The 22,912-nt window shown below is 43.9% G+C and overlaps 2 protein-coding genes across 3 annotated transcripts in view; both read right to left on the bottom strand.

Moving 5' to 3' along the window:
* ACSL3 (acyl-CoA synthetase long chain family member 3) overlaps positions 1-22,236 on the bottom strand; it is a 77,819-nt gene extending 55,583 nt beyond the window's left edge. Inside the window, exon 1 of the mRNA XM_065748250.1 lies at positions 22,177-22,236. The gene's annotated coding sequence lies outside the window, so the exon portion shown is untranslated. The remainder of the gene's footprint in view (positions 1-22,176) is intronic.
* On the bottom strand, positions 757-22,377 carry MOGAT1 (monoacylglycerol O-acyltransferase 1). Of its 2 annotated transcripts, none has more exons than XM_065748254.1 (6): positions 22,177-22,377; positions 11,975-12,153; positions 11,361-11,562; positions 8,086-8,260; positions 4,490-4,689; positions 757-1,862 (listed from the first exon to the last, which is right to left on the bottom strand). In XM_065748254.1, exons 1-6 carry the CDS (start codon positions 22,268-22,270, stop codon positions 1,708-1,710), a joined length of 1,005 nt encoding a protein of 334 aa, XP_065604326.1. In that variant the 5' UTR covers positions 22,271-22,377; the 3' UTR covers positions 757-1,707. The 2 variants fall into 2 exon arrangements, with proteins under 2 accessions (XP_065604326.1, XP_065604327.1); XM_065748255.1 differs by lacking the exon at positions 22,177-22,377 and adding an exon at positions 12,266-12,774.
* Between the last annotated feature and the right edge of the window lie 535 nt (positions 22,378-22,912).

Genomic DNA, 22,912 nt, shown 5'->3' with positions numbered 1-22,912 from the left:
GCTAGCAGGATTTGCTGCCTGGGTGCTGGTCACCTCTGGATGATGGATGCACCAGAAGGCACAACAGCTCTCCTAAGGACACACAGCTGCTGGAGGCTTTCTAGAACACGTTAGCCCAACAGAAGTCTGCTCTATCTAGCAAGTATCTACACAGCTTAGGTTCAATAGGAGCCCACTCAGGAGTCAAAGTATTTCACCCTTTTCCCTAAAGACCTTCTTTTTGCTAAAATATTTTCTACCCAAGACTTCCCAACTCTTCCCAAAATCCGAGCTGCATTTCTTCCAGGGATGTGCTCGGTGTCCCCTGGGCACCAGCACTGCAATCTGCACAGTGTGCTGGGCGGCCCCAGCTGCTAACAGCCCACACACAGCCCAACGTGCCTGTGTGTGTCCTGCCAAAGCACCTCACTCACACAGTGCTCACACACCAAAGCTGCCCAGGGCAAACCAAATGTTTGTCAACACCAGGTCCATGAAGTCCAAAAGCATTTACAAATCAAAGAATTTCATTAAAAAGTTTAATAAAATACTGTAATTCTCTTCACACATCATCATCTCAGTGACCTAGGCACTTCAACTGAAAAGGAGATATTTTTTCCTCTTAGATGCATATCCACATTGAAGATAAACCTCTCGAATCCAGGCAGCTATTTGAACACAAGGCATCCTCTTATCCCACCACACCCCAGAGCTGTGCTCCCACTGCCCTGGGGCAATTTCAGCTCTGTCAGACAGACACAGCTCCCCATGCATCTCCCCAAACCTATCAGTGGAGAAGGAAGAGGCATAAATCAGTACACTGTTCTTGGTGAAATATCAGAACTGGACTTGAAGAAATGCTTCTTTCCTTCCCTCTGTGGCAGTGCATGGCATATCACTTCTGATTTGCACAAGAGGTAAAATTCACGATTCCCATGCTAGTTTCATTGTATACTTCTCCTGTCCTGCCATCTCCTGTGAGATTACAACTACTGAACAAAGCTGCTTCATCTTACAAACCGATGATCCAAAGTACAGCTTGTCCAGAAAGGCCACATTATTCAGTGCTTCCCACCACCCAGCATATACATGCACACAGAACAACTCAACACACTGTTCTTCCTCCCAGCAGAGTTTGGCCTGCTCCATCAGTTGGACAAACCACTTTTGCTGATTGTCCTTTTCAAGGCAGAAAACTCTTAATTAACCATGAACTCACATGTAAATGACTTGTAGTAGCCAGCTACTAAAAACATACAACTTCATTTCCATGGAAGAGCAGCAGACTCCTGATGTTCGGAGGAAAACTTTGCTGTTGTATTCGACACATGTTGGCAGGACTCCCAGCTTCCAATGACAGACCTCAGGGGTATGTACTTTTCCTGCTCTTGATGTCGTGCTGGGACAAGGTCCTCTGCTCAAGCTATGGTAAAGTACCTGGTAGTATGAACATCAGTGTTGAGTCTCTCACTGGCATTTTTAGTACCGATGAACCCCAAATGGCAACTCGAAACAGCACTTGCTTCGATGCTCACACCCTAAGGACAGTTGATTGTGTGGTTTTTTTTCTCCATAAGATAAAGATCAATAAACTATTTAATCCCTTCTTAGAATTGTTCCTTACACAAGGCTAATTACAGATTGCAAAATACAGATTGCAAGAAAAACCTCTTTCAGCATACTTTTTTTTTTTTTTCCATGAGATATGGAATTATAAATTGTAATTCACTACTCAAAGATAAGAGTTTTGTGCTCAGGGATTCCATATTTTCCTTTGTGTTCTTCAAATAACTTTCTGAGTTCCTGTAGGTACAGTGCATGTAGCTGTTCAACCTCTTCCTTGGTGGGATTCGGGTTCCTTTTTACAATGATGGGGCTTCCCACTGTAAATCAAACACAAGAGCAGGATGAGATTCATTGACATCTCTTTTCGAGAGAAACCTCTCTCCCTCCTGTAACAGCTCTGCTCCAGCTCACATTAAGCCAGCAGAGCCACAGCACAGCTCTCCTGCTCTCAGGCCTCATCCTGCCTTTCATAAACCTAATCCCTGGCTCTGTTTTTCCCCAATGTTGCTCAAAGTCAGAGAAAATGAATTAAAAATCTGCATCATTTCAGTTTGGCATGAGAAGAGCAAATGAGGAGGGTTAGCTCTACTTCGTGGTTCACACCACAGACTATGACCCCATGGGCTGCACACCGCAGCGACAGATAAAAACAGCACTGAAAAAATCTCTACCTTCCCACTGTCTTCTGTTCTGAATACTGAAGGTACCCAGTGTGAGGGGCATGCCTCAGCAATGAGCTCAGTCACATAAACACTGAAGGAAAGACAGAGCTGAAGGAAGGACAGACATCCTCCAATCCACACAAAGTGGGGATTGCTGCACCTGTGCCAGAAATCTCACCGGTTACCTCAGCCCAGGGAGTGGTAGCACTTAAAAATCCCAGGGCCTGAGAAGTGTCTCTGAGCCATACGTTGCCCACAAATATCATTCCAGCCTGAACATTCTCCATGTGTTAGGCACTGCATGAAACCTGCTATTCTGTTTCTTCAGTTGGGGCAAGATCTGGAAGGAACATGAATTAATCCCACAGAAATCCAGAGGGCTGTCTCCTCCACAGAATACTGCAGTTTAAATGCAGTTAGCTAACAGAAGCTTCCCATGATCTCACTCTTCTGTTGTTCAATCATTTCAATTTTTGAAAGCTGCTCTTCTTTCACTGTAAATGAATGGAGGCACTGAGCATAATAAACCTGACAAAGATTACAGAGGATCTAATCAACTCTCTGCTAGAAAAACAGAGAGTTAAGAGCACCCCCCAGCAGTTTTCACAAATGCACCTGAAAATCCCTTTCAACACATACTGCTGCTTCAAATTGGATGGTGTTGACTACAGGGAAGTGAAGTCTCAGAGGGGCTGACTGCGTGCTCCTCCTGCAGGTTTGGCCGCCAAGAGCTCAGAGGGTTGGCACTGTGCTGAAATCCAGATTTAAGATGGCCAGAGGTGGGAAGCCAGCACTGGGCTCAGCAATGCCTCGAGCAGGGGAAGTCACCATCCATGAGACATAGAACAGGAAGCACAGCACCTGAGCCAGCACCAGGAAGAGGAGGCTCACCACCACCTGCACAGCTAAGTGGGTGGGTGGAGCTCAGTGCAGCTGATGCTTCCATACCTTTGTGGAGCCATAGCATGGCCTCCCAGAATGCAGCTTTAAAGCAGAGACACTGAAGGTGAGGGCTTTCGGGAGATCGTACAAGATCTGCAAGACTGTGGTCTTGCTGATTTGTAGCATTACAGTGCTTTAGCCATGGGCCACTTCTGCTCTGGCAGGAGCTATTACAATAAAGAAGATTTGCCTCAAACTAAAAAAGCTTGTTAAAATCCAGAACAGGCTAAATGTCATTAGCCCAGTCAGAAACTGCAGAAAATACATCACTTAGTTCCAGTGCCTGGGACTTTTTGGCTTCAAATCGAGTGACATTTTCAGCCTGCTTATGCACCAAGTGGGCTTCAAAAATTAAATACTTTCCAAATTATTTTATCAGATGCACTAATTGAACATTAAAATAGCTACTTCTTTTGTCTTAAACATTTGGATCCGACCCACACTAAAATCAAACCCTCCCTCCATTTAAATGGAAGGCCTTCTTGGATGTCCCTTGTGGAAATGCTATAAGAATTCGATTCAGTTTTCTGATTATTTCAGAATCCATCTGAAAAAGATTTATCCAGAGTATGCAGGCAGCCAGCTCCTGCCTTGAATGACCCCTAGCATAACCTTTTTTTTCCCCTGACATTTAAAAGAAAAAGAAAGACATTCAGTCCTACACTCTAGTGAGAGAAGATGAGAAGGATGAAAGCTCTGGGGAAAGAAGTTCTCCAAACTGACTGTCAACATGGCACGCATGTTCTTAATTAAATGTGAATGGATCTTTCCATGGGAGAAAAAAAGAAACAACTATATGAAGGAGTGGGAAGGAAACATCCCGGGGAGCTGCAGGGCCAACCAAGCAGCAGCCTGCTGAAGGCGTGCTCTCCCTTCCCTCCCCAGTCCCAGCACGCACCACCTCAGAACCACACCAGCTCTTTCCAGCAGCATTGCCCTGCAGAGCTGCTGCAGTGTCTGCACCACTTCTCTGCAGGCAAGAAATGCAGGTGCTGAGCCTCTTACAGAGTAATGTCAGCATCCAGAACACGCAGTAGCAGCTGCAGAGCTGTGCCAGCCCTCTGGTACGGGATGGAGCAACCCTTCAGTTTTCCCGAGGACTGCTGAGATAACAAGCCTGGGAATAACTGTGAATGAAGAATGACTTCTGGCCTGGGACAGAAAGGGGAAAAGAAGAAAGGATTTCCCCCTTTGAAAAGTATACAGAAAGGTGTATTTTAAATCTCACATAATTGTCTCAGATGCTTCACTTAGATTTATCAGTTTACACAGATATGAATGAACCCCATTTGCATTTCTGAACAATTGCAAATGCATTAGAAAAGGCACAAGGAACTCACCAACAGTGTGTATCGGTTGCCTGAAGGGTATTAAGCCAAAACTGTATTGAAATACTCCTCGGGCATGAAATAGTGGTAAAGCAAAGCCCATTATCTTTTGCAGTTTCTCCTGTACAGTTCTGAGTCGTGAACCCCTGGGGTTTGCAACTTGCTTGTAGAGCTCATTTTCACCAAAGGAAAACACTGGGACCAGATGAGCTCTGTAAAGCAAAGAACAGTGAGCACCCCATAGCAGCCTGCTCTGGCACTGTGGTTCATACCAGCAGCATGGAAACTATCCCAATAACCAGCACAGAACTTTTGCAGCTCCAGAACTCACCAGTAGCATCATTCAGCTCTCCTGATACACAGCTGGTTTTGGCTGCATAGAGCTTTCTGTTCCAAAAAAAGAAGCTATTCACATACAAGCAGCACTTTGGGCAGTATTTAGCTGTTTGCTACCCATTACAACCTTTTGTGATTATTCATAATAATAAAAATGGATAATTGTGTGTACTGTAATTACGATCTTATCCAGCACTACTTCAGCAAGTCCACTCTTGTTCCACTGTTCATTTTTGGCAAGCGATGAAGCCCCACTGCTAACCTCACAGAGCTCCCAGCTGGGACATGGCAGCTGTAGAACGGAGCCCTTCTCTGACTTCTGGCTGGAAGGATGCACGCACTTGATCTCAGCACAGAAAACATGACGAAAAACAGACATCCGTTCAAACACGACTACGATGCCAACCTCCGCTGCTGTCCAACTCCCGGTGAACTCCAGGCTCCCTGGAACACCACTCTTGATCAATTTTTTTATCAGGGGTCAGATCATACCCAAAGAAATACTCACTCCGGCTCCTCCACAGCCGAATGAATTTTCATTCTGTTCATGAACTGCATTGGAAGTAAAGGCATTGAGCAGTTCCTGGACTAACTACTTAGTGCACTTGCCTCCAGGAGGCGAAAATAATGCTATACTTTCGGTCTCTACCACAGCATGTCCTACAATTAACACTTAGTTTGATGAAACTGCATTCTACACAGTTTTAGCTTTTAAAAAACAACCGGGGTAATCCTAAGCAATCTTCAAAGGATGTTTTATTTGCTTTACTTAAGTCTTAACTTCATCCATTCCATTCAGCTGGCACTGTCTGTCAGAAAATGCTTACTGTAAAACAGCAGCATTGCTATAACATTGCCAAGGTGATTTCCTACAGAGCTCTGAACACCTGAAGAGGAGGCACTGAGGACAGAGCTGGCTGTAAAGTACTGTGGACAACCAAATCCTGGACAAAGCAACCACTTCTGTAGCTTCTCAAGCCTGAGGATTCCCAAATACAGTAACTCCCACTCCCTTTTCTGACTGGTGTCTGCTCAAAGGTTCATTTCTCCAACGCAGTGCATCACCCAGCTGCTTGTAAGTGAAGTATTGGAAAGCCTGGTACACACTGTGCTATATAAATACTCTATTTTTTACTACGACACTGAGACAAACAGGAAAATCTTGTGGAGCAATAGCAACCTAAGACTGAGATTTGTTCTAATCTGCGTGCTAAAGGCTTTTGCAAGACGCTATGTAGGAGGCTGTGACAGAGAAACAAGTGATTCTGATTGTGAAACTAAGGATAACTTGGCTGATTCATCATTTGTTTCACATTTTTAGGATTTCTTCACTTCGTATCAGATACCTGTATTACTTTGGACCACAGTGTCGTTTCCAGCAGCACAGAGGACTTTGGCTTACATACCCAAGCATGTTTGACAAGTTCCCAGCTGAGAAACCAGAGCTTCTCTGTACTAGCATAGCACAAGAGCCAGATCAGAGAGCACAGGACTCCTGGGCCCTGCATCACCCTTCCCTCATCCTACATGATGCTGCAAGCCTCCCTTGCCTTTTCGCTTCCACTTGAGTTGGAAGCTCATTTCAGATTTTGATAAGTTAGAAACAGAAGTTACAAAGGAAAAATAACTGCTGGATGCAGAGCCTTTGGCACAGGATCTCAGGACCTGAAGACCTCAATGTCCTGCCATCATACAGCCCAACCACACACAAATGATACCAAGATTCTCACACTTCTCCTAGCAGCTGTTTCCCTTGAACAAGCTCAGACCTTGACTAACTTGCAGCCCAGCAGTTAGGATGATCATGTGTGAGGTGTAGGTAAGCCATTCAGGCAGGGACAGGGCATTATTGCCCTATCAGAGTGTTCCAGACACTAATCCTCTTTCTTAAAGAGGATAACAATTACTTGAAACACCAAACTTCATAAGGCAAGAAGTGGCCATCACTGTGTTTTGTAAGTGCCCTCATCTTGTCATCACACATGGGGATGCTCTTGAAATCACGAGCATGAAAGGCACAGGAGTATCAAGTTTCTCAATCCAAATCAGCTTAGATGAGTGAGAAATACCAGCCTCTGTGAACCAACAGATCAGATGAATCTGGACATGCTCAATAAAGCACTTAAATTTTCTTCTAAAATTGATGGTAATAAATAAAAGCTACTGATGGTGTTTAGGATCCCACTGGATTTATCAGCAGTTGAGCAGGGGTTGGTGCCTAAACAGGTTTTTGATCCAAGTCCCAGTTTAAACACACAAGTGTTATTTGTGGGTACAAATTATACTAAAATATTACTTCATTAGAGAACAGATCCTTAATGAGAATTCTAGTGACATATACATATATATTTATATAAAAAAAACCTCTTGAAATATACTGACGCAGAACAGTTACAAGAAAAAAATTGACCTAAGCATCCTATGTGAAACCAGTGCTCTCCTCACAGCTCACTTTTTTTCCAGTTCATGGTTTAAGAAGTGTTACAGATCTGTAGAGGATTAATATTGGTTTTTCACTGCTTTGCATGTCATATATAACCCCAAGCGTCCGACAGCTTAGCAGAACAAATTGATGGTTCCAGTATTTCTAGTACACAAGATTCTACAGCAACCTAGCATGAATAGGACTCGCACTGTTTACAACATTCTAAAGATATGAGTACCAGCTCTGTGTAGTTATACATTCATGGATGCCTGATAGTAAAAAGTAAGTTAGCTTCTCTTGAGATTCACTCCAAATATTCCTAGAAACCTACATTTGTAAACAACGATCTTTAAAATAAATTATTCAGAATGAAGATGAAAAGAAGCCTTCCTGGACCGTGCTTCACAGCGATCTAATGAAACAGGGCCTAGTGCTCCTATTTATTTATTTACTGGCTTCAAATGATAAGCAAACTCTGTCGTAATATAACTTCAATATACAGAAGAGAAAACAGAATGGCTGCAGTCAGCAATAAAATCTGAGGTTTACTAACACTGTTTCACAATTTACTTTTTGCTATTGCAATATAAAACAACTGAAACAGATCACCAAGATATGCTAATAAGTCCACCTACTGCTCACAAATTATGAAAGGCAAAAGTGATTTTTCAACACTCACAGATTGGATCTAGGTGCTCAGACTGGCTCTTATGTCAGATATCTGCACGTACATACACAGGCAGCTCTTTCAAATTCTAATTCCGGGTTTACTATATATAGTATGTACTATATTTAAGAGTCTGCATTCAAATTGTGCATAGTGGGACAGCCCCGATGGGAAACGTACCCATGTTTCAAGGCCATTTTAATGAAGCCCTTCCTCTTGAGGATGTTCAAAGTCAAACTCCCAGGATGTGCATTCAGAGATTCCTCTGCTCCTCCAATCACAATGATGGACGCATGGCCACCGCCCACGTTGTTCAGCACGTATGAGACGCTCTCCTTGGAGGCAGAAACCATTCCTTTAGGAGCAAACATTTTGAGAGTGATTTCACTACAGCTTCATTTGCAAGGACTGTGGAATTTACGAAATATTTTTAACTAGTGTCTAAATGATGTTTCTAAACATTTACAGCACGTGACAAATTGTTTAAAGATTTGGATTTAACCTCCTCACTCTACAGAAAATATGGTCTTAGATCTAAGTCCTTTAATTTCACACTTAGGAGCTAAAATGATTTGCCCACCACAAATTTGAAATCTTCAGGGAAGAGTATGCCCTTCTGCACACTCAACTCAACCCACTCTCACACTCCACATCAGAGAACTGGACAGCTGAATTGCAGCAGATATTGCTGGAGCAGCAGCTAAAGCCATAAAGCACAGAGAGCTTAAAAGAATGACTGGAGAACTTGTTAACTTAAACAGAGATCTATGGTGCCAAGCTTATTCCCTTCTCTTCAGAGCTCTTAGCAGCAGCTTCACTGAAGGCAATGGCACAGCAGCATTAGAAGAAACAGGAAAGGCTCAGCTGCTTCAGCTTACAATGACTGCACCAGCTTATTCCCTAGTAACCAGGACCAGCCACTCAAAACTTATTGAGGCTAATCTCTTCTTGCTAGAATAGCAGTACTTTCCTGATGTTGCTACCACACTAATACTTCTACTCAGAGGCACACTGACATATAAGCCCACAGTATTGACTCAGACCTTGCTCTGAACTTGGTACACTGAGAAATCCCCTTTCTAACAGAAATATCCAACCTCTCCAAAGTTTCTTTATGCCATAAATTCTTACTGAAAAGGCTCACAGTGGTACCACTCACCCAGAAGTCATGTTTAGTTGTACTGTGTTTAATTAATATACTCAGGATCTAGAACAAACAGGATTAGAAAAAATCTATGTGTTTTCTTTTTACTTTGTGTGCTTTTTGTTTTGCTCCCGTTGCACAGCCACTCAACTCAGGGAAGAAAAGGCTGGGGAAGAAAACAGCATGCTACAAGCATGGTTTTCAGTAACACGAAGATTTTGTAAGTGCTTTATAATTTGACTGATAACCTGTATTACACTGACAGGTCCCCTTTGGTTTATCAGCTACAGACCAGTGAAAAACAAGCTAAGATGCTGACTATGATTTAGCACGTTTTTACTCAAGATATTTCTCATCTAGCAGGTAAATATTTATTTCTGTGAGTCAAGATGGCAAAAACATGTAAACTGACTTCCAGACTTCGCAAGGTTTAAATTTGTCATCTTCCATTGCTAGCAGTCTCTCAACTTTGCAAGCCTGAAAAAATCCTCAGAAATATACAGAGGTTTTTTTGTTTGGTTGGCTGGTTTCTGTTTTGTTTGTTTGATTTTGCATGGAGAGGCACTCAGTGGTAAACTGAAGTACATGCAGATTTGCTATTCCAATATTAATCTAAACATTTTAGGCATGTTTCCCATGTGGAGGAAATGAACAGTGTGTCTGAAATCAGTGTCTGTGTTAGTCAGGACTAAGAGCTAGCTCTATATCCCAAACCTCCTCTTGTCCGCTGCACTGTACTTACTCAAATGCTGTAGTTAATCAGTTTAAGTGAAATAACTCCTCTATTATACCACTATGGGGAAACAATAGTCAGTGAGGGAACTGTAGTCCTGATTTAATTACATGTTTCTATTTACCAATCACTATTGCATCCTCTTTTTGTCTTTTGTTACTGCCCTACTAGTGACAGTATGACCCCTTTATGACAAGTGCTATACAGAACAGTGAAAAAAAAAAAAGTATCCATCTTTACAGTTTACATCTCTGTTAAAATTACACAAATTTGAAATGAGGGACCTCAGTCAGAAGTAGGTAATTAACTTTTGACTTAATCTATTTTTACTAGTGCACTGACTAGGACTTTAAGCTTTACAGGTGAGAGATTATCCTCAATTTGTTTTTCAAGCATCATTGCACAATGACTGAATTACACTACACTTTAATACGCTGTCCTCCTCTCGTAAATAACTGCTGCTTGGTACCGCTGCCTCACAGTTAGAGGAGAGACCAGCAACTTTTTTCAGGAAAAAAAAAAAAGGCACAGTGATATGAGTGGGAAAAGCAAAAACCACAATACTACAATCTTGAAACCCTCTGATGAATTGATTAGAAGCTCTGTAGGAACCTTTTAGGCATACACACTCCTGACTTCCCAAGCAGCAAAATGTCCGTAATGTCAAGGTTGTTTCTGTGCAAGAAGCACCTCAGGCTAATGTCTAAACCTAAAGTTCAAAAAGCCTATTCCATTCAATCCCCCACTTTGAGAACCACTTAGTAAATGGTTATTCTCACAACACATTTAGGGTAGGGTGAAGGGACGCTGATTGCTCAAAAGCCACCAAAGCAAGTGCCAGAGTTCAGCAAGGGTGGGAGGGCTGAGGTAGGGCAGGTTCAGAGGTTTGAAACAGCAGGGTGGGGAAGGGAAAGCGAAGCTTTGGAAAACAGCTCTGACCAAAGGGTACAGAGAGAGCCTGGGGCTGCTGGAGGCTCCTTTCCCCTTGCCTGGTGGGCAGACAAGTCAGCAGATGCCATACCCATTCAGTCCCAGGCTGCCTTAGCTCCTGCTTCCCTTCCTAACTTCTTCACACATCTAGAAGTAATAGGCAAAAAGCAGTTTTGCAGTGACGCTCTCATTATCAGCAATTACTTGACTTGTAATTGTTTATTTGTTCTAGCTAAGATAATGTTTTAAAAGGTAGAGATATAATGTTTGACCTTAAGACTTCAGATTTAATAACTAGCATTAACACCCAGCAGTTCTCTGAGAAGAGCAATTACTTTTAACCTGTTCCTGCTGTAAAGTTCTTTTTGCAGTGGATCAGCTGCATTGTATCTGCTCAGATTTCCAACAAGGATCAACATTATAAAACAATACATTAGACAGTTTAGCAAAATTAACAAAACTTCTCAAAAATTTCAAAACTATCTTGCAACCACAATCCAGTTCATCATATAACAGCTTTAGCTCAGCACCAGCACTGATCATTCTGAAGGGAAGTTACTTACAGCTTATAGGCACAGGACTACTCCCTGCATTTGAAGCAGAAGGTACAAAATGAAGCGAGAGCTAAGACAGTCTGCTTTTACCTACCAGCACTCATTATATATTCTCTGAAGAAGGGACAGCCAAACCAGATGGGCATGATATGAAGATATGGGGTAAGTCCAGGAAATAAATTTTTGAAACTTGGACCAGTGCAAAAGTTTCCAAAGGCTCCAGCCACCAGGACCCCATGAGGGTGAAAGCCCAGTAAGTAGTTGTGCCTTGGATTCAAATCTGAAGTTTTTATTAGCTGAAAAACAGAGACAGTGGAAGACGTTTTAATACTTGTATCACAGGTATTCTGAAAAACAACAAAGCATGGAGACTGCACATCGACCGGATACCGAACTGATGACAACTCATTTCTTCCTTTGAAGCAATTTAAACTACTGCTCTGTTTTGTAGCTGAACAAAGTTTAAATAGATGCAGCTTTTACTGTACTGAAGCACCATCTTGTGACCCAATGGCTCAAGCAGAAATCCAACCCCTATTTCCCCTACCCTGACACTTTCCATCACTGAATCTCAGGTTTTCCAGGTTTATAAAGTTAAATACTGTTAACTATTAGAATCTCATCAAAGACAAGCCCCAGACATTGGTGCATGCTATTCAAGCTGTCAAATTTCAAACATTTACAGTTGGGTGAGAGACTTTTACCCACCTGAATGGGGAAGTACTCCCTGAAGTAATTCCAGACAGTCCAGCTCCTGACCCACTGCGACCGCCTGCCCCCAGCGCATGGCGTTTCCCAGTCCAGGTACATCCATAGCAGGTACAGAACACCAAGGAACCAGAAGTTGCTCAGAATCAAGAGTGCAAATAATCCACAGCAAAACTGTGCTGCAGGAGATGAAAGGAAATAAAACAAAAATCACATAACTACTACTAACCACAGCTGTAGGACTGTTTGGTTGGCTGTTCTGTTGTAGTTGTTGTTTGTTTATTTGTAGACCTTGAATTCCCATTGTTATTGAGGATGGTACTCAAAATGTACACACACTGAAGTTGGATTGTCCACACTGCATGAAAAAAAAGTGATATTCCAGTGAATGAGAAGTTGGCAGAAGAGGTGCAAAGGGGAAAAGGGCTGCAGCAAGATCTCGTATTAACTGGAATGGTGTTGGGAAATTCTTTTCTGCTTCTTAATTTCTCTACCTATATAATATGGATGGTAATTTTCCCTATGAAAAGTGCTCTGTGGCTGATCAAGAAGAAGCACTAGACAAGACCAAAACAACATTTCAGCCTCTGAACATGTCACTGCAAAGAGAAACTCACCATATCTATGGGGGCACAGTAGCACTTTTATGCCCTGCTACTTTCAGACCCAGGTAAATAAGAACTGTGTTACAATATCAATACACACAAAATTTATCATATACAAATAATAATAATAATAAAAAGATTAAACAGAATATGTTATTTTGGGGCTCAAACCTGAAATTCAGAAAAACTCCTTATGGAAACATTACCTTTGTAGGATTTGCAGAATTTTGTGCTCTTGCAGCAAAGCAAGCAGATGTGGGCAGCCAGGTAAAGCCAGGGCAGCAGTATGTGCTGCTCTCTGCCCAGCAGTACACCTCACACCAGCTGCTCACTTTGGCTTCTTGAAAGCAAAACACATCAGGTGCATGTATTAGAGTAATTCAGCAGATGCTGAAGTCAGATGGCCTGGGCTTTGACACTGTCTGTTCATATGACAGCAAAAAAAAACAGGACCTAGTCCTTGCTGCAAGACTCAACAGGCAGGGTTGTATCAAACAGGCATTATTCTGTGGTGCCTTAGAAAGCAGCTTTTTAAGAAGTATGTTGTATGTCTGACAGCTGATGGTCTTCCACAAAGGCACTATTACCCTGTTGCTTCCCAAAACAAGCTGTACCAGTGAAATACCCTGGGCTAGGTACCTGGGTAAAGAGAGGAGAGTAAAAATGTCACAGAAGTACAGCAGACAATAGTTTGACTAACATAATGTACACATTGGCAGCATTTATAACTGTGAAATAAGCAAACAAATCAACAGTAAAAAAAACACTTGTCCTAGCTAAGATGAGCTTCATTAAAGATTTCCCTAGCAGAGTTTGGCTGGGAGCTGAAAGCTGACAGCAGATTCACTGTATCAGAGAAGCAGGCATCGAGCTGTTGAAAACAGAACCTAACTTGGTGTACTGGCACTCCTGCATTTCCTCCAACCTGGGTACTTATTTTCTTTTCTGAATCTCTCCCAACTTGCCCTTCTTTCAAGCCTCACTGTGCCTTCAGTGTAGAAATACTGATATATTGTCATGGGGCAACTGAGTGCTACCACAGAGTGCAAAAATGAACAAAGCTGCTGGTTAGACTGTGTAGGAAAGGGATGAATATTCATGGCAGGGAACGAGCAGAAAATAAGGAGCTGAATTTACTTACACGGAAGAACAGGGAACAACTCTAAGTGAAAAATGAATCAGGATCAAACAACCCTGTTCTGAAGGACACTCCACAGTTGTTTCAGTAGAAGAAGACAGAAGCTCATTCCTTCTGCTTAAACAGGAACCATGGCCTCATCACAGAGGAGCACCTCAGTAAAACTCCTGAAAAATACCACAGCTGAGACCCACAGACCTTCAAAGTCAATGTGGAAAACTCCCAGAAAATGGCAGCAAGTTCAAGGGAACACCTTTACCATGGGACTAGGAACTTGGGTGAAGGAGGACACTCACTTGCACTTCTCCTAAGGGAAAACTCACTGAGAATCCCACACTTCAAAATAAGGAATAGAAAGATTATACATAAGCCATTATGTATTCTTTGAAGAAGAAATCATGAAATAATAGAAATTTCTATGAATGATAATCTGGACAGGATACCAAGGGTCACAGGTTACCTTTGAATAAGCACAATACGTTTTTTAATTGCCATCAATCAATTTCAAGTTCTCATGAGGAAGTTGGCTTTTATATTCCCTGGCCTTCCTTTAGAAGCACTTTTGGCTCAATGCAGAGTCACGTGGCTTTTAAGTACCAGTTACCTAGCCAAACATTTGAAAGGAACCTTGGATCAAAGCATCCTTGCTGTGAAAGCTAATTAAATCAGCAGTGTGAAATGTGAGATAGCACTGTTTAATAGCATGCAGACAAACATACAATGGAGACTAACAAGCTCACTGCTTTGCTTTAGCTAGAACAGAACTGGAGCCAACATTACTGCATAAGGTATAGGGACTTGAGTACTGCCAGCACTTCCTAGAGCTCAGCGTCCTGTAGCACAAAGCCCATTTATTATTGCTTTCACAAGGAAACATGCAAAGCGAATTCCTTCTACCATACCTCCTCATTATTTCAATGCATTAACTCAAGCAAGATGAGTTACACACCGATGACTCAAAACTGATGAGCCTGTAAACACAAAACCAGTCTTTTCACCTTCAGAGAAGTCAGTGAGCAAACAATGGCAACCACTTTAAACTCACAGATTCCAGGAAAAAAGATGAACATAGAATTTGTCACTTGACTGTACAGTTGCCCCCTCTGATGGACTTACAGCATGCACTGTAAGTAATGTTTTGAATGAATCCGAATTAAAGCTTTGAAAATACTTCAGTGGTGTTTCAAAGCAGCAGGGGGAAAAAGAAGAACAAGATGGACTAGAAGACAAATCAGTACCACGAGACTCCCACCATCTGTTTTGCTGGCCAAAATTGGGCTAGTAACTTCAAGTTCTGTTTCTTCCAATTTCCAATTTATAACATAGGGATACGGCTCTGCTGTGAGAGTCTGATGAAAAAAATCTGTATATAGTGTTAAGTACCACTTAAGTACCAGCAGACATCGTGCCCAATGATCCTTGAACACCTGATGTTTCACTCATTAAATACACACTGAGATTGCAGCAGCAAGCACCAAATCCATAAAACAGTTAACTGCACTGAGATAGGAAGTAGGAAAGCAGCATACTGTGTTGGTAAACACAGGCAACCCCCAGCAACTGGAAGCTCCAAATTCATCTGCAGTTACTGAAAAGATGAAAATGTTTGAGTAGTATCTGCTGTGAGGGCCCCCAAATCTAAGATCACTGACAAGAAGAAAAGCCTCTCATCACTCTCAGAGCAACACCAGCCCATGTCCAGCCAGTGCAGGCTCTCCAGAGCATGGCAGTAATCAGTACCTTCAGTTTGCTTCCCAACGCAAGGCCGCTTGCATGGAGCCCTCTAGGCTGCAGGATGGCTCAGACAGCCCAAGCTGTGCTGCAGGTCCTGCTGAAACTGCAGCACCTGCACACCCTTAGCAAAGCTTCCTGAAAACACACTGCCCTGCTGTGCCTTAAATCGGTGGGAGGCTGTCAGAGCTGGGCAATTTGAACCTCATCCCACAGAGGATGCAATAACCGGGACATCTGTGTATCGCTGGGATTCCGGTGAATGAACAGTCTACTAGAGATGTGACTTTTAGTACCTACACTCTGCTGGGCTTTGAGTATATGTGTGTACCAACACAACACAAGTCTAGCACAGAAAGCAAGCTGAAAATCTCATTTCTTACTTCTGTGGCCACAGTAGAAAAACAAAGATAGCATCTTCTTTAACAGCTTCTTGAACATAGACCTTTCCTTCACCCTTCGTCTTCAGAGCAGCAACGCTTCTGAGCTGCATGCATGAAGAACAGAACACTGGAGGGAATGCAGAAGGGGAACTGCACAGTGATCTTTCAGTCCCTAATGAACACTGTTTTCCTCTTTATTATCTCTCAAGGTAACACTGATAAGTTGATATTGCCAGTACAAATAATTTCTCCCTGCTTAGTGGATGCTTTTGTTAGGGGAAAAAAACAAAACCAACTTCTGGAAGCACTTTCTAAGTTATCTATAAATAGTAAAGAAAAGGATAGAAAACACAGGGACTTGCTGCCACTTTCTATCTGTGGCAGATATGGTCTCCAAAACAAAACTGACATCTGCAACAAAAAGAAGGTGTCAGCTAATTTAAACTAACTGCACTGGAAAGCAATTGAAACCCACTTGAATTCTGTAGTCATCCTCAGGACAGAGATGGAGAGCAGGTCAGCATTTGTTGAACAGATCGCTGTCCCTGCTCGGTGTATCGGTCGCAGTTCAGAGCCACAGTCACCGGGATTTGAGCATTCCTACTCAGGGAGTTGTATTTCAACACTACGCTGATAACAAATACAAATCCTCAGATGCCAAAGTTTGGAAAGCTGGTTTAAAAGCTTGTTTACTCTGAAATTTGGTTCCATTTTCAAGCAAGCATATCTACCATTGGCAAATACTGATAAACTAGAGATATAGAGCATTAGACACTATTAGCTGTTAAGACAGAGTGGTCTGGATACAGTAAATCCCAGAGTTACTAATTACCAAATTCTGAGACAGCATGCCAAAGAACACGCAAGTCTACACACTTCCTACATCTTTTATTCTTCCTTAGGCAATCAGTATGAGTTAAACTGACATACATATTGCCACACTAGATAGCCACTGGCCTGACACAGCACAGCCATTTTTCAGTTCCTATATACACACAGACACTGCTAAATTCCCTCCCTAACATGCAGGTAAGAGAGCTGGCATTCCGAGAAATACTAGTCAGCCAGGCATCAGCAAATACCCTGTTATTCTGTGATCACACATCAGCCCCTGCCCGAGGGTCAGCAATACACATCCGGGATAGATGAGTACAGGGAGGCATGAAAACAAGCACGCTATCAGCCAGCTAGCCAGAAGGGCTCATAGCTTTCAAAGCAACTTGTTTGTTAATGAGAGAGAGAAGAGCAAAGCTCTGAAGAATGAGATAGTGTTAGCCAGATACAGCTGACGAATCAGTTCAGCACAGGGTAACAAAACATCAAGATAAGTTTGTGGAAAAGGTTATTTTCTGTTTTCTGTATTAGGACATCACACCCCACACCTGCTTTCTCACCACTGAAGTCACTCATTATTCCAGTAGCAATATCTCACTCTGTGGCAACTGTTTCATCACTTTTATTATTTTGGGGAAGCCAGAGCCACAGCTCAAATGGTCTCCAGCCAAATTCAGCTACGGGTGTTCCATCCTATATGCACAGAAGTTCAATTACTAGAGGACAAGATGTACATGAATACACACCAATTCCTTTGGCATATTATTTTGTGGCTTTGTGTATATTCTAGTTTTTTGTATTATGTATTGATTTGATATTATTATTTTGCAAATAAACACAGGAGTGCACATGTAACACTTGCTTCCCAGCTCCCCAGTAAGGACAAAACCAGCCCCACTGCTGCTGGGCCTAGAAAGTTAACCACAAAAGAGGTACCACATGTGCCTCACCTCAAAACTAAATCCTGGAATCCTTGTCTGAGGGTTAAACACATTTTATCTCTCTCCTTCAACTCTCGCTCTGTTATTTGATTTATGTATATCAGAGAGGAAGAACAAGGAGACGTAGCACTTGCAAAGAAGCACTTGAACCAAATTTAACAAAATAAACTGTTTTGCCTTGAAGCAAACACTTAGGTCTATCCCCTGCCCAGGTAATGATCTACTGATACAAGCTGAACCTCATTCACAGATACACAATACAGTGGCACACAGCTCACCTCAGTAACCCACGTAGGGACTCAGTTATTGTGCGAGGAACAGAAAACCCACACTAGCTCTTAGTGGGAGATCAGACATACAGCACAATGCTTTCAGTTAAGATTCTCAAGGAGAAGACTGTGAAGCTTAAAAACAAAGATCACAGAATGAGAGAAAGTTGGGGTCCAACATCAAGGCTCCACAAAACCCAAACCCAATACCTGAGAGCGGAGTCCCAATACTCCTTGAACTCAGGCAGCTCAGGGCTGAGCCCACTGCCCTGTGGTGCAGAAGCTCTCCCTGACCCCCACCTGCCCTCCCCTGACACAGCTCCATGCTGGTCCCATTGGCCCTGTCACTGTCCCCAGAGAGCAGAGCTCAGCGCTGTCCCTCTGCTCCCTGTGAGGAGCTGCAGCCGCCATGAGGGCTCTCCTCAGCTCTGCTCTGCACAAACCCAGTGCCCTCAGCTGCTCCTCACACCTCTTGCCCTCCAGACCCTTCTCCATCTTTGCAGCCCTCCTTTGGATGCTCTGTTAGTTTTATGTCCTTCTTATACTGCAGTGCCCAAACCTGCTCCTGGTGCCCACAGTGCAGCTGCACAGTGCAGAGCAGAGCAGGACAAACCCTTCCCTCGCCTGGCAGCAGCACTGGACCTGATGCACCCTAGGGTATGGATGGCCCTGTGGGCTGCTAGCACAAGCTGCTGGCCTAGATTCAACTTATAGACAACCAGAAATCCCAGATCCCTTTCTGCAGGGCTGCTCATCCAGATCTGCACAATCCCAGGTGCAGAATCTGGCATTTGTTCTTGCTAAATTTCATATGGTTGGCAATTCCCCAGCCCTCTGATTTGTCAAGATCTCTCTGCAAGGCCTCTCCACCCTCAAGGGAGTCAACAGCTCCTTCCAGCCTTCCAGCTAGCATCGTCTGCCAACTTACTATACCTTCATGCCCTTATCCAAGTGGTTGATGGAAACCACTTAGAGAATTAAAGAGAATTGGCCCCAAAACGGAGCCCTGTAGAAGCCCACACCAGTAATATCCCTTTGAATTCACTGCCTGTCACAATTTATTTTGGGAATGGGATGCAAGCTCTCTGCTCTTGCCCCTGGTCAGCCCAGCAGCACTAACAGGTTTGCAGATCTCATTTCTCCAGGTGACATTCTGCACAGGGTTTGGCTGGACAACAGCACAGGAGCAGACACCAGCACAAAGCACCACGCATAGCAAGAGCCTGGAGTCAGACCTGCCAGCTCCTGGCCAGGCCAGCGAACAGTAAGTAGTGACAGGCATAAAACTACATTCACCAAAATCGTATCTTGCAGCTTTTTTTCCCCAAAATAGATACTCTGAAACTGCAACACTTCATACCCTTGTTGTTTCAGCAGCCAAGCTCTAATGATTTGATATTAAACTTCAGCCTGAAGCTTTTCTGGATATGACAACAGCAGATTTAGCGTTTCTTTATTTTGATGTCTGGTTTCCTAGACTCCAAGCTGATACCTTTCTTTTAAAAGCAACAAGCCCATTTAGAACACTTCTTTCCTTCATGGAACTTGACCTAAACTACTGTAGCCCACACAGAGCAGGAAACTGTTAGACTAGCTCCTAGTTACAGCTCATAGTATTTCAGAGCTCATTTTTGCTTCTGGAGTCATGGATAACCAAGAGAAGAACCAGGGCTACAATAAAAACTTGTTTTTTCTGTTTGAGGGCAAATTTTGGCAGCTTACATTACAGAACAGGAAAGCACAGGAACTTACACTCTGCATTTTAAGGAGGTTCCTTTTGTTTAATGAAACGCTGTGCACATCTATACAGCTTTTTAGAGGCAGAGGCATGCTTATTCTGTCTACGCTCTAAAGCAGAAGAATACATTTGCAGCACAGATCTGGCCCAGTAAGCAAAGCAAAGAAGCAGAACTTACCTGCTCTTTGTTGACTGATTAGCTCTTTCTACCAGTGGTGATAAGTGATTGCAAACTGAAGACTCACAGTGTGAGGTAACTATTGCACACACGTACTTCAGGCCAAACTGCCCACAGCCTTCAGTCTTAGCAAGAGGGCATTTTCAACCATCAGTCCCACACGGTATAAAAACCATGCAGCAATGCAACAATGGAACCCCGGAGAGCAAGGAGCCATAATGATCACAAAGCACTGCTTACAATACATTCAGATACTCCTAGTCAGGAAGACAAAAATTAATGCTGCATTTCTGTAGTCTTACATCCAAGTCACACCATGGATTCAATGTTACAACAGACTCAAGTTCCCCTTACAGTTTACCCTGCACACCAAATCACATTTTCATATCTATTTCCCAGATTTAAATGATGTCTTTACCTGATTCAACCTTTGTCTTTCCAGGCACTAATTTTTAGAGTTCTCCAACTTTGTCTATTCACTGCACTGGGTTATTTCATTCAGCTTAGGCTGAATTAGCACATCTTAGACAAACAAGTTTTGGAAAAAAGCCAGTACCATATTTATTCACTGCACAATACCTATAATAGAAATCATTAATTATCACCTCATGTTACCTGGAGATTTTCATGTGAGAAAGACTGATGAATTGACACAGTATGCCACTTGTGCCTCAGTATTCTCTGCATGATCTGAAAGCATCACTTTTGAATTTGAGAACTTAAGAACTCTTTCCACATCTGTAGTTCAGTGAGCAGAAAAAGGTTAAAGGACAGATAAACATTAAGAACTAACCTATTGTTTTGGTTCTTAAAGTTATTTAGGATTCAACCAGCTTATTTTTTTCTGGATTTTTAACCTTCCCATTTTAACTGACATGTGACTGAAATGGCACACCTACAAAATGACAGGGTCACCTCAGAAAGCTCGAACAATAAGTGAAAGCACAAGCAGATTATTATCAGCATCAGTTCGCCCTCTTTTTTGAGCATAAGCAAACAGATTTTTTAAGGTCACGTTCACTCATTATATTCAACTTGAGCAGCCATAAGACACCCTCCTTGCTGACCTTCCTTGACACTTGTTCCCCAGCAGTGCCAGCTGCAGAAGACAGCTGCCTGCTTCTTCTACTTAAACTAGTAAGAGTGGATTTCTGCTGCCCATTCACTCCAAGTAAGCACAGAATGACATTCTGTATTCCTCGAGGAAGTAGCAGCACTGCCATCACATATGCTGGGATAAAAACTGTTTTCTCCCATTGCTACTTGGCATCCACTGTCCCATTTAGACCGGAATAGCAAGATATGCCAACATTTAATTCAATAATAGAGACTAAAAAGGAAAGACTATTTGCAGTGTAGCCACAAACACAAACAGTTGGACATTATATGTCCGACCACATATAATTGAGAGGTAATATAAACTAGACAAAATGCTAAGGGTAATTCTGTAAAGATGTTCCATGTCCTCCACGCTTCCCTCATGTACATAAGCGATTTGGGCATGGTCAAATAACCCAGCAGCAGCCTGAAACACATCACACCCACATCTGAATGACGATATATTTCAAAGATGTACAAAATGTGCACACATTCCCTTTCTCCTTGTAAATCCTAAATCAGAGATGATTATGAAGTGTTCCAAGGTTACCTGCAATCAGCAAACACCATACCTTGGATTGGGTCTACCCCATAGAGCACTCACACAGAGCCTTGCTCAACTACAGGAGCTGGGGATGTGGTCCCAGAGGATTACGGATCAGCTTACCTGATGAAGTGACTCATTTTATCAAGTTGCAGATAACTACCTATCAGATCTGCTGCTGCGATTAGGTGTTCGGTGATAAGAGCCTACCAGACTATTAGGAAAGATCGTGACAGAACAATCAGAAGAACAAGTTCACAAGATAAAATTGTCAGGACCGCTTTCTTGAATCAAGTACGTACTTCATAAATTTACTGAAGTGGTTGCGTTACTGGATGGCAGCTCACTCAAGCTGCCAATCTTTATCAATCACCTACTTAAATGAAAACTTTATTGAATTACAGCACGTTAAGGTATTTGACAGCAGCATCAGTCAAGTACCAGACTCTAGGCAGCATTATCCTACCAACTCGGTGCTATCTGTCAGTGGCCCGGCAGGCAGCTCAACGAGGATGCCGCCTTTAGCATTTTAAGAACATATTTTTAAAAGAATCATAGAAAGGAAGAGAGCCGGCAGAGGAAAAGCCAAGCGGAGCCGCCACGGAAGAGAAGCGCCCAGCCCAGAGGCGCGATGCCCGGGCACAGCGCAGGCACACCGCTGTGCACAGGCGTCCGCGGGCAAGAAAACCCCGATCCAACCCTTCTTGTGTGGGGCGAAGACAGGGAGGGAGACGGGCTGTTACCCAGCAGCAGGAAGGAGAAGATCCACTGCAGCACCGCGACGGTCTGGATCCTCCTCTTCAGGGGGACGTTGATGGGAGCGAAGCGGACCTTCATGCTGAGCCGCGAGGGCGCCGAGCGGGATCGGGGGGAGGCACGCAGCGCCCGGCCCGCACCTGCCGCCTCCTGCCCGCGCCCCGCCCGCCGCCAGCGCTGCCCACGGCCGGCGCGGCTCCAGCGGGCGGGGCCGGACGGCGGGGGCGGGGCCCGAGGTCCGGCCGGGCGGAGCGTGCCGCGGGGCCGCCGTGCGATGCGGGCTCAGCGTTCTCCGCTCCGCTCCCCGGGGCCTCATCTCCCCGTGCAGAAACCCCACAGCTGCGTCTCATCAGCAGCCACGACCTCAGCGCCCGTTCGTTCGCGCTGGGCCCCGCGGGCCGTCCCGCGACGCGGGCTCTCTCTGCACGCGTGGGAGCGGGCACTTCAGCGCTCGCGCGGTAAAACAAGAACACAGAGCTGCTTCAGCGCTCGGCTGTAACGCCTTCATTTCCAATGGAACCGGCACACACTGTGAAATACAGCCAAACCCCAACCAACCCACACCGACACCGCGGCGGAAGAGGTCCTCAGGCCCGCTGCAGCTGCCCGCCGCTCTGCCTCCTCTCTCGGCTCGGGCGCGGGCGGCGCCGCGCTCTGGCGCTGCGGTCAGGCGCTGCGCGGGCCGCCCTCGTTCGGCGGGGTCCTCGCTGGGCGCAGGCGCGC

This window comes from Cyrtonyx montezumae, unplaced genomic scaffold, assembly GCF_038088225.1.
Source record: "Cyrtonyx montezumae isolate F1298 unplaced genomic scaffold, pur_monq_1.0 scaffold_5, whole genome shotgun sequence".
Classification (NCBI taxonomy): domain Eukaryota; kingdom Metazoa; phylum Chordata; class Aves; order Galliformes; family Odontophoridae; genus Cyrtonyx; species Cyrtonyx montezumae.
Note: the sequence above shows the minus strand (reverse complement) of the source record. Positions and strands in the feature narration are given on the sequence as shown.